Genomic DNA, 12364 nt, shown 5'->3' with positions numbered 1-12364 from the left:
AAAAAAAAAAAAAAGACTGGATCCTCGAGAAACTGTGCTCAGTCACACCGACCATGTAAATGTGCTGCTTCATGTGAATTCGGTGGCTGAGGACGAGACCCACACGCTTGTAAACTAATCCTCCTCCTCCCCCCCTGTAGTAGGCTACTGCAAAAATGGAGTTATCCCTCAGCGGGCTATGCTGCAATATCGTTCACAGAGGTCACACGGAGACCTGCGAAAATGACTGGGACCCTGGCGGACTTCACGAGCGGTAGGCTGGGACTAACAAGCGAAGACGACCGCATTAACAGTGAAAACACCGCACATATACAGAGAGAGAGAGAGACCGTGAGTGTCCTCGCTACGTTTTTCAAGTGGTGGAAACTGAGCGAATATGCTGAATTGCATGACCCCCTTTTCCTCCTCCAGCTCTCCCTCACACTCTTTATGGAGAAAATTAAAGAGCCACAACAGTCCGCGAAACATGTCGGTTTGCCAACCACACACACACACATACACAGCCCCCGAAAATACACAACCCAGCGACAGACACGACGCTATCTCCAACGCAAACTCCATAGGCGAGGAAAGGTATTTAACACATATGGTGTCAATGGAGGAGCTGGGTTTTTAAAAGCGGAGATAAGAAAATGCTCAGCATGGGACGAAATGGAAGCTGAAATAGCTGAGCCATGGCCGACAGGCTTGTGTTCACGGCTCTTGAATAGGAAGAAACGGGGAGCGAACAAAAGCCCCTTTTCTGCTAACACTTTGCCAAGTCTTTTAATTTAAAACCCTTTATGGCTTTATCACGCAGTCAAGACATCGATACAGCCTCTCCATCATGTGTTAAAACCGGTCAAAAATGAGCGAGGCGACCCCCCCCTCCTCTCTCAAAAAGCACCCGATGTTCAAATAGCCTAAAACATGTCTGATGTCGAAGAAACGCTGCAACACACGGACACTGAATAAACATTGCTGTCTCTTTAAATCAAAAGCATGTAACTGTTAACACGTTGAGGTAACTTGTAGCCATTAGCTCTCCTTTTTTTGGACAATATTTGACCCAGATAGTGCACGAGCAGCCTGGCGGTAACCTTCACAGCCCGTGATGAAAGTTTATGCATTTTCATCGAGACGAGCAAAGGCAAACTTGAATAGAGCGACTGCGAGCATTTGCGAGCATAAAAAAAAGGTGTGTTTCTACTTACATATTTCTTTTGAATGATATTCCTCTTAGGTCTTTCCTTGCTCATTATGCAATCCCCACAAAAAATGTTTGGCTATAGAGAGAATGGCCACATGAATTTCTTTTCTTTGACTCTCGCCTCTCCCGGAGCACCACCACCAAATGACGGATTTAAATCCCCGGCTCTGTAGGAAAAGCTTGCTGGCTTTGCAGAATCCTCCTCTCTGTGGTCCCCCCCTTTAAAACTCTTCGGATATAAATCCTCAAAAATACAAGAAAAAAATCAAGGGTTGACGACGAGCAGAGACGGACTGAACCCAAACTCACTTGGGGATAACATAGTCAAAACAAATGCACAACAATAAGTTCCATTCGCCAGAACAGCTCGGCTTCTCGTCTCTGCGCACTCACTCCCGGCTCTTTTCAAATACATGAATATGCGCGAGGTGTTGTCAACAAGTTACATCTTGCTTGAGGCGAAGGTACGATGCGAAACGAATAAATAAAATTAAAAAATAAAACGTCAAGTCACGTCTATTTTTTTTCCTCCTCTTTTCTCTTGGCTGGAGCCTGCGGTCGACGAGAGAGCTCTCAGCGGCACTGCTCTACTGACGGAGAGCAGCTCCTTTCTTCCCCAGCCTCAGCCTCTCAGCCTATCACATCCCGCAGCATTCAGCGGCAACTTCAAAACCCCACTGAGACAGCCCTCAGCACCCAAACCCCAGCAAATAACACCTCTGCCGTCGTGTTTTTACCCGTTTATGTTGCCTTTGCTGTAATTCCAACACCCAGTTTCCAATCATATGGCGTTTAATTCCTATAACATTTAGTTTCAAGGCTTAAATGTAACACACACCTTTTAAAGAGAGCCACACTCAAGTTTAATATTTCTGTATTTTCGTGGTATAGGCTACCTATGGAGATGTGTAGGTGTAAATATGGCTCAGTGATAAGTGACCTTTGCGTTTCCTGCTATGATCTGATATGAGGAGCAAGGCAAGTTTAATCTATTAATGGTTATCTGTGGTGGTTTTACTTGTAAGGCAACAGCAGACGCATTCTATGAAGACGCTGGGGGATAGGAGAAAAGTAGGTGTTCCCAAATTACAATGTAAATGGAAGTCCCCATCCCCCCACACTACACCACACTACCCCCCACAAACTCTAAGCACGTGGTTAAACATTAAAGACTATAGCATTTGAGAAAGCTTGTATGAATCCTCCACCTGACAAACATAGCTGTAATAGGAGGCCTCAAGCATTTAAACACAGAAGAATAAATACATTATCAGGTGGATTAAACTCTTCACTGTGGAGGAACACCCATGAATTATTGCTCTGAAATAAACAAGCTCTTACTTGTAAGTGTGAATTGTCCATGTCAGTCTCTATACTAACTCCCATTGACCTGAATCAGCTGCGTCATCTTGTTTTCAAAGCCCCATAAGACTGAAATGGTTATGGGAACACATTCTTGGCCTTATTTACTTTTATTTCACTGCAAACACTTACCTTTGCAGTTTGTAGTGTACACAGGTTTTTTCAAAGCTCACACCAACATCTTTTGACAAAATGTGTGTGTATCAGCACTTGTGCATATTTGTTCAGCTAATAGTCATACTTTTGTTTCATCCACTCTGCAGTGACTCCGAGCTGACTGGGTGTCCTCATCCCCCTCACTAGAAGTGGGCTTGCTGTGTCATTATTCTAATACACTGAGTGGGACGGTTGCTCTGCATGAACCTTGGAGGTAGGTAAGAGCAGTGTGTGTGTGTGTGTGTGTGTGTGTGTGTGTGTGTGTGTGTGTGTGTGTGTGTGTGTGTGTGTGTGTGTGTGTGTGTGTGTGTGTGTGTGTGTGTGTGTGTGTGTGTGTGTGTGTGTGTGTGTGTGTGCATACAAAAGGACAGATTTAGTTAAGGCCTGGTCGACACTGAGAAGAGCTATAACTGTGTCTCCTCATAAAGCAACATTTTTAACCCTTCGTCAGGCACCAATGACCAGAACTCTTTCCTCAAAAGCTGAAAACCAAGGCCGTCTGTCAATCAACCTTTCTGGTCCACACTGATCTTTGCAACAACTGTGTGAATTGCCCTGAAATTTTGCACAGACATGTAGGTTCAGAGAGGATCAAACCGACTCAGTTGATGAGTCCTTGGTAAGCTTGAAATTTTTTTTGAATGCTTTTCAAAAGTTTTATTGCTCTCTCTCATGTGAGGGTACTTCTTTATAGTCTGAGGATGTTTAGCCCCCCTAAAGCAAACCCTTCAGCTCCCACTGGGTGAGAAGTTGACCCCTGGTATTCACATCCACAGACCAATTTTCAGCTTTCCCCTGCATGTCTTCGCTCCGCACGAGGAAACCAGTGGCCAGGTATGACTAAGACATGTTAAAAGCAGCCTCACCATCTCAGTGAACCCCTCTGAGCTGGACCATAATCAATCACCAGTATCCGCACAATCATGCTGATTTCATTATCATTCATGTAACGAGCAAGAGTTATCGATTCCTCCTCTGTTTGATGTAGATTTAGCATAACGCGCCAAATGATCAAAGCACTAAACTTACCCATGAATGCATGAACAAAGACACCAAATCAATAGTTGACGGGTCAATATTTTGTGCATGTTTAATGCATAGTAAAATGAAACCTTATCATTTATTTACAGGTAAATCCATGGACAGTAGCTATATATCAAAAATATTCTAAGTCCTCACAGTACCTTTATTCTTTTAGCCCTCTAATCAATGATGTCTTGTCCTCTGACAGCGTCTGAGTCAAGCAGGCTATTTTGAGATGACACTGTGGAGCAGTCTGCCTTTAGCCCGCATCACCCTGCACTCTCAGGGGGTTTAAGCAGGGTCTTCTGCCCTGCTGGTGCTGACATTTAGGCCCACATGAATCAATGAGACAAGCTGTGGAGGGATGCCTGAATTTCACAGCAGCCCTTCCCTGCCGCTCACATTTAGCCCACACCATGTACAGGCAAAAAGAGCTGGAGTGACATTTTTAGCTTGATTTCTCCTTCCACAGGCTTGTAAAACATAATGGGAGATGAAGAGAAAATCTTCTTATATAATTAATGAATTGAATTTATATCAGAAAACTTGGTGTAACCTCTAACTGGAGCCAACTCCAGTTTGTCAAAGACGTGTCCACGTTGGAGACCGCTGTACGGAGTGAATCACAAGTGGGTTGTGAAGTTAGTAACACTTGTTGGTCTAACACAGGGAAGGATTTAGATGACTGATGTGTTTTTATTCATAATTCATTCAAGTAAAAGGACAAGCGCCTGCAAGAGCGTGATAGTGTCGGTAATTTTTTGTGTGCGCGTCCTTGAAGGGACAGCAGGTTTTAAAAGTGCTGTTTGGACCGCTCCACGCTTGTATAAACGACTCAGGCATTTACACCAATGGATTTAAGAGTGTGTGTGTGTGTGTGTGTGTGTTTATGTGTGTCTTATATATGTGTGTGTGTGATGGAGAAGGCCAGGGATTGATTAGAGCTTTCACTCTCAATGTGGTTAATTGCCCAGTGAGGCTTAGCAGACGGTGCTGGCTAGATTGATGTCCGATAGCCAAGAAGAGGGGGAGTAGGGGTGTGTTTGTGCATGTGTGTGTTGGAGGGAGGGAGGGTGGGGTTGATTTACTGGGCAGCATGGATGGGAAGGGGGACAACGAATCCCAAATTAATGTTGAAAGATTGAATGGTTAAATATTGCACATTGTGGAAATAAACCCAAAGGAGTTTCCTTCAAAAGGGGGGAAAAAATCAAGCGGTTGTAATCACATCTGCTGAAAATAAAAGGAGAAATAAAGACAGGAATATATTCAGCCAAGTCACCTTTTGTCTTGTTCCACAATAATTTATAGAGGGTTGATTTTTTTTTTTCTACCTGCCTTCCGTTTTTGAAGACGCTTCCACTGGTTTTACTTTGACAGTGACCTGATGTTTTAATTTCTGCGCAGCTTACTTAATCTTTAAAAACAATTGTTTCACCCTGACAAAGAATCAAGCAGTCCAGACCTCAATTAATCCATCTCTGTGTTAAATAGGAGTCCTACAACAACTGGCATCTGAGTGGATTTTTAATCTCACAGTCAAATACTGAGAAGTTCAAATATTCCTATAAATGTAAACATAGCAGTGGAATAGAATAACACCACAAAGGAAGATGAATGGGATTTGCTCCTTGGCATTTACAGGAGGCCTCATGAACAGCACTCCTGATCTTTTATTCTTCAGCACTCATTGTCTACAGGGTTCATAAAATTATGTTTATTGTTCAATAAGAGGAGTAAGAGGGTTGTGTGTGTGTGTGCGTGTCTGTGTGTGCAGGGGGGGATGGAATTAACTCGCTGAGTGCGATACTGTGGGACAAGCGAGCCAGTGTTGGCAGGGTGGGTTGGGCGGATAAGGAAGCAGTAAAATCGTGGCTTATACAGCTCGCTCCCTTTCATGAAGGCTGTTAAAACTCTTAAGTAATACAAGCACCGAAGATATTGAATACTACATATAAAAGAAAGAGAGGGAATAAAAGGAGAAAGAAATAAAGTTTTGCACTGCAAAAACTGTGTGTCTAAGAAAGGATGATCTTCTATTATGTTCAGGGTCAAAGTGGTGTCAAGCCTGTTTTGAGAATAAAAGGCAATTAAACCTGATTATGCAAGTCTATCTCTGATGATCTTTATTCATCATTTTCTCTTTGTTTCGACTGTAAAACATTAGACACACAAGGTGTGGCAATTAGAAACTAACAGCAAAAGTCATTTTGTTGCCGACTCTTAAAAAAACACTGGAGTGTCTTTTAACAAGGGGAACAAAATCTGTGAGTGTGGTTTATTCATTTGTTCCTGTTTCCATTAGACAGTTGTCCCATTTCAAATTCTGAATAATTGTTATTCAAAGAGGAGCATCACACCCCAAGCTTATGTTTTCCCATTTAAGTGAAGTTCCTCAGAACCAGACAAAGTTCAAATTCTTTTTTGTTCTTTTACTAAAGCCAACATTACATGAGGTGACAAACAATTCACTTTCAGCTGAAAGTTTGTTGCTCATGAAGCTTTTTTTTTATGAAGAACTTTAGTGGTCACAACAGTATTTTAATCTTTTGAAGTAAATTTGCTTCACAGGGCATTTTTTTTTGCAGTGTTGACAATGGCAGACAGACTGGTGGTCATGGTGGCTTTAAATGACTCTGCTGAAATTTGAATCTTATAAGTACTCTCATTAAAGTGAGGTTAAGCTTCCACACAGCTGCCCCCCACCTCCTCCTTTCTAGTGTTCAGGGACTCGTTGAGATCACAAACACAATTTATTTTTCGACAGCCCCTCCAACACACACACACACACATATATACACACACACAAACATACTCTTCCCCTTCTGAAGGGACTTGAGAGTCCCCACACTACTACCATGGATAATTGGACACCTTCAGCATAATAAATCCCCTGTTGAAACAAAATAGGCACCAGCGGTGTAGACTCGTATCAAGTTTGTCAAATATGAGAACAGCAGTGATGGCGAGACAGAGACAGAGACAGACAGAGGTACAACCTAGATTTGAAAGATACACAAAAGCCCTTTGGCAGTGACTCTTTCTGATTCGATTCACATGTTGAATATCTCACTTCCTGTGCTGCGGTGTAGTAGGGCAACATCAGCAGGAGGAATATCCACGCCCTCGGGCTCCAGGGTGAAGTTGTCCTCAGGGCACGTAACTAGGCTCAGCACGCTCTTCACTGTGCCCTAAGTTGACCCATCTGGAAGCTAAATGCAAAAGTGTCTGAAGATCAGAGTCGAGGGATGACTTGCTGTTATTTCTGCCCCCAAGGCTGTTGTTGTGTTCCACTAATGAGGCGGTTCTCCCCAAGCTCACCTTGCAACTGCAAATCCAGATAAGTCAAACCTGGTAACCTGCAGACACTGTGCAAAAAACCCGAGTGTGGATATAATGTACCTCAACAAGCTCTAAACTTTTAATGCATCCTCACTACGGTCTTTAGAGGCACCATGGTGAATCAGTTGAAGGAAAACAAGCAGATTTCAGACCAAAGAACTTCTTTCATCTCGTTTTAATTCACGCCACTGTTGTGTTTCACATATCCAGTGTTTTGAAATTTAATAAGATCACCACATGTCTCTCATTCATGCACCATGTTTTTCCCATCTGTATTTACTCATCCATTCCCACTGCAAGTCCAGTTTTCCCATTGATTTTGACATCATTCAACACTTCACTCTTCTTCTCCTTTCTCCCCTCAAACCAGTCTGGACTGGAGTACAGTGTGGATGAGTATCTCAGCATAACTCGCTCATGAGGAACAAGCTGCGTTGTAGCATTGGCAGGGTCTCTTGTGTGTATCTAGCCACACAGAGAGTAATAGCGTTCAGCCACAAAGGGTCCATAGCCCAGGAGTGACTGGCTGACTCATGTGGGTCAAGACCTGCCACAGGTGGGGGATCCCAGGCTGAATAACCTCCCTCCCCGATGGTGGGCAGCCGCAGCCTTGGCGCCCCTTTTCACCCGCCCGGGACACCTGCACCGGACACAAAAGCCATCCCTCTCCAATTCTTCGAGGGCATGAGCAGAGAGAGGGAAAAGGACATGTGGAAGAACGGTGCGAGGGGAGAAAGAAATGGGGTTGGATGGGTCGCGGTGGGGGCTGCCTCAATCGTAGCCATGCGGAAACAAAGTAACACAAAGTCGAGCCACAGCAGGGGAACAGCTGGAGCACACAGGGACGGCTGTCTGGGTGGTCTTAGAGGGAGAGAGAGAGAGAGAGAGAAAGAGAGGGTGCAAGCTTGCAGGAGAAATGAGCGAGAATGAAAGACAGAGAGAGGGTGAGGACAGAGATGTTGAAAATAGAGGCTGTTAAGGAGAGGTAGAATAGGGAAAGAAAAAAACAGCTGAGGAAAAGCAGCTACTTGTGAGTTTCCCCTTTATAACTGCAATTATGGCAAATCGATACACATCAATATCTAATTATTCCAAGAAGCTCTTGCTCCATTCGCCCCATCAGGAGAAGAGGTGTAATTCAAAATACAGCGGTAGTCACGTCTGTGCAAAAAAAAAGAAAAAACCCAACAACAACTAATTACTGCAAATTTGAAATAAGTGAGAAATGTTTAAAACCGTAGCTCAAGATGGGGTGATAATTATGATAACAGACGTTTTTCCTTCTGCTGGATAAGAACAGAGAAATCAACATTCCCACTCGACACATGCTGAAGTAAACTAAACAGAAAGTTGTCTAATCATTTTCACCACCTCTCCCCACCTTTCACAGGGGCCGTTTTAAAAGTGTACTAATCCAGCTGCCGTTATCAGAACAATTTAATTAATCCTTTGGCATTAGCAAAGTTAGAGTGTTTGGTTATTAGGGAAAGCATTTGATAACCTCACGAAAAAAAACGAAAAAAAACACAGTGAGGCAATATCCCTGTGCTTTTTCATCGGAGGCTTATCAGACCAACATGGTTTGCATGATAAAAAAAAAGAAGGTAAGTCATGCGGGAGGTCCTGCACATTTGCATATCCCCTGGGTGCACGGTGTAATTTAGCTACATATGTCCCTTCCCTAATAGGCTGGAGTTGGCTTAACGCGAGGCTTGTGTTTTTGGAAGCGACCTTCCTTGATTGTCTATTCGGATTCGCAGCTCTGCTCTGATTTGCAATTGAAAGGCACGTAATTGTACTTCAACTAACTGAATAACTATAGGTTTCTTTTTTTTTTTTTAAAGAGGGTACGTGACAGAGAAAGGTGGGGTTTTTTAATGTGTGTGTGTGTGTGTGTGTGTGTGTGTGTGTGTGTGTGTGTGTGTGTGTGTGTGTGTGTGTGTGTGTGTGTGTGTGTGTGTGTGTGTGTGTGTGTGTGTGTGTGTGTGTGTGTGTGTGTGTGAGTGTGAGTGTGTTTTTATTTCCTTGTATGCTGGATTCAAGAGTGCCATCTTCTCACATTGTAGTACCTCTCTTTGTACACCGGTGGTCATTCAGTATGGTGAAAAAAATGTATACAGTCGTACACGTGAGTGTGAAGTCAGCCCGACTGCTTACATGCACTAACTCTACCGATTCGTCCCTGTATCACATTGCGCTGAATTCATAATGCTACTAATCTGCCTCCATGTTTCCCATGGTAATACATAATGTGTCTGACTCAAACAAATGGAAATGTATTCATGATATGCATTCGCTTATTCTGCACTAAGTTTGACATTCTCCCTTCGAATCCGCCGAGACTCCGACAATATTAGTAGGGCAGATACATCACCAACCAGAAGCCACCGTAAATTGAAGACCTTTTTTGTTCCTAGTCATGGGCCGCTGCTTATCTCCCATATTTGCCTACTGTAATTTGCCTCTCAAATGCTCTGCTGTATCATGTTATGGCTGCCTATATCTGAGAAATGCATATTCCACCAGTGCTAGGAGCCTCGAGGATGTTAATCCCAATTTGTTATCCATGACATCAAACCCAATTTATCCAGATTTAACATCAATTCTCAGTTCAGTGGAGAGGAAAAGCACTGGAATATGCATACATGTTTTGTTTTTTAATCTTTACTAATAATAACCTTGCCATTCCTGCAAAAACACCTTCCACTTTTCCTGCTTCCCGATATTAAACAAGATTAGGATAGCTAAAAGGTTAATGAGATTCGCTTCTTTTGAACAAACTGTGCCTTATTTCTCCCTTTCAGTGGAAGCTATAAACATCATCCCTGTAATAACGAATGGTGATTATGCCAATGATATTAATTATCATTACTTTCAATTACTACACCCAGCCAGGCCCTGTCGGTTATGAGGGCAGCTCCCTGCGGAGGAGCCGCCACCCGCCGCCATACATTCATTAGCTGAGCCGAGTGATTGTGTCTCACTCCTTCTCCATCTCTGTCTTTCTTCCCCTCTCTCCTCCTTCTCCTCCTCCTTCCTCAGTCTTTGTTTCACCCTTTTCTATTTTTCCTCTCCATCCTCTCTTTTCCACTATAGCCAGTGTCAGTGAGTCCAAGAAGCTCCACATACTAGCAAGGGTAGGCCAGTGAATGAATGAGGTGAGGTGGAAGTTAATTGTGGAGAGATCTGAGATGAGCTGTGAGGGAATCAGTGGCACAGATTGTACAGATTCCTCAGTTGCCCACCCCCACCCCCCACCTCCTAATTCATTCTCCTCCTCTTTCTCTCCACTCTCGTTTCTTTGCTTTAGCTCTTGTCACCGGGTCCCTCGCTCAATCTTGTTGCTTTGTCTCTCCCCTTTTCCACTCTCCCTCGCTCCTGACACGAAACATCCATTTCCGCCCCATGAAATATGGAGAGGGCCCTCATGAATTGTTTACAGGTTAGCAGCATGCATGCCAATGGCAGCGGGGGGACAGGCTCAGGTTTTCAGACAGGCTGCAGTTGGCGAAGGGCGGTGATAACAAGGAAGACAGGCCCCACCAAATACGCTCGTAAACCTGGAGGGTCTGATTATACTGGCCTGCAGCCTGTTTCAGGGTATTAAGTTGTAAGGTGTCATTCATGCATGTATTTTACATCAAAAAGTTTGTATTGTCAAGTTTTTTAAACCAGGATGCTCACAAAAATCAATAATGTGCAGCTTTAGGTGATTTATAAACTTAAGTTCATATGACTTGTATGAACTGCAGTCAACATGTAGGAGGAAATGGGTTCACTGTGTGCAAGTAAATATTAACTACAACATGTGCTGTGCATGATTTCCCACTTTTCAAATGAGCAGAAAACCGATAGTGGACATTAAGCTTTTCAGCAATGCTGCCATAAACTTAACTGAGACTGTACTCCAGCCCTTGCAGCACTAAAATGTTCACCTGTCCCAGAGGAATCAAGAGGAGAGTGAGAGGAAGTGGGCAGGGTGCTGTAATTCGATCTTTTGGGCGGCTCAGGATATTTCTTCGGTCGGTCTCGCTGGACGAAACATGGCCTGTTGAGTTGGTTAATTTCCTCCTGATGAGCTTGTAGATCACGTCATCGTTGCACCGCAGGGATATGAAGGATGGATATGGAAGCATCAATTAAGATGTACTTGGGTGAGGGTTTTATCAGTTGTGGCTTTTTTTTCTCCTCTGGCCTAATAGCTTGTGATTGATAGCGATGAACTTGAGCACAAGGGGTGTGCATTTCAGATGGACAGATAGAGCATTTGGAGGGCTTGCTGACTAAAGTGCTGTACTGCAGCTTGTGCACTTGTGGTTATAATGGAGTGCTTGGGAGCCACACCACTTGAGAGATTGTGTGGATATATTATTAATCTGTTCCCTGTGCCATTGCTGTATGGCGCTGAACTGTGGGCCCGACAGAGAGAACGCTGCTGTGGCGCCGTCACCCCCTTATCTGTCTCTTTCTCCCTGTCTCCTTCACTCTCTTTCGGCCTCTATCCTCTCCCCCCCTGTCTTTGTCACTCACCCTCTTTTTCCGCAGGCTGTCTCGCGAAAGGCAGACACAGTCGGAGGAGTGGAGGAAGAGATGATCAGATCAATATTTCTCTCAGGAAATAGGCTTCCTCATTCTGATTCTCTGTCTCCCTTCCTTCTGCCTATGCCTGTCTTTTGTACAGCACCGCTTGTCTGACCACATCATTGGAGCATCGTGGCCAATTTCACAAGCAAGACAGATAAGCAGCCATACTCAGCGTGTCACGCAGTGTGTGACAAGCTCGACACACACTTCCCATATAATGGGAGGGGTGGGGATAAAAGTGATAGAGATAAAGAAAGTAGGTGTTGTGGTAGAGAAAGAGGAAGAGACTGGACATCTGTTTCTCAATGTCATGAATAAGTCATTTTGAAGATGAGTCACACCGTGGGAGCTGCATAATAAAATCCCATGACTTCCCATATTTGACTCAAATACAGTGTGAATGGTGACCCAGTGTAAGTGATGAAGTTGTGGATGTTAGCTTGGGGAAATAACATTCATCTTTGTAGAATGCAGTTGTAATTGATGGGGTTTTTTTGTCATTGGATGAATGGCTGTAATTTCATTTCCATTTTCATTGTATGTTTTTTTTTCTTTTCTTTTTTAACGAGATAGTCTTTTCATCTGTTCATGAATGACTGTTTGTTATGTTCAGTTCTCTATTGAAAGTGATATTTCTGTCTCAATGGGATTCACCTGAATAAAAAATAACAAATAAAAACAAAAATTCCTTCCAGATTTTAAAAAACT

The 12364-nt window shown here is 43.5% G+C and overlaps 1 protein-coding gene across 1 annotated transcript in view; it reads right to left on the bottom strand.

Moving 5' to 3' along the window:
* Nucleotides 1-1751, bottom strand: part of jarid2b (jumonji and AT-rich interaction domain containing 2b) — a 103139-nt gene extending 101388 nt beyond the window's left edge. The window contains exon 1 of the mRNA XM_083982543.1: nt 1194-1751. Within this exon, the coding sequence (XP_083838669.1) occupies nt 1194-1238 (45 nt within the window). The 5' untranslated portion in view covers nt 1239-1751. The remainder of the gene's footprint in view (nt 1-1193) is intronic.
* Nucleotides 1752-12364: the final 10613 nt, after the last annotated feature.

The sequence above is a fragment of the Trachurus trachurus genome (genome assembly GCF_905171665.1).
Source record: "Trachurus trachurus genome assembly, chromosome: 11".
Lineage (NCBI taxonomy): Eukaryota > Metazoa > Chordata > Actinopteri > Carangiformes > Carangidae > Trachurus > Trachurus trachurus.
The sequence above is the reverse complement of the archived record's forward strand: the minus strand, read 5'-3'. Positions and strand labels throughout refer to the sequence as shown.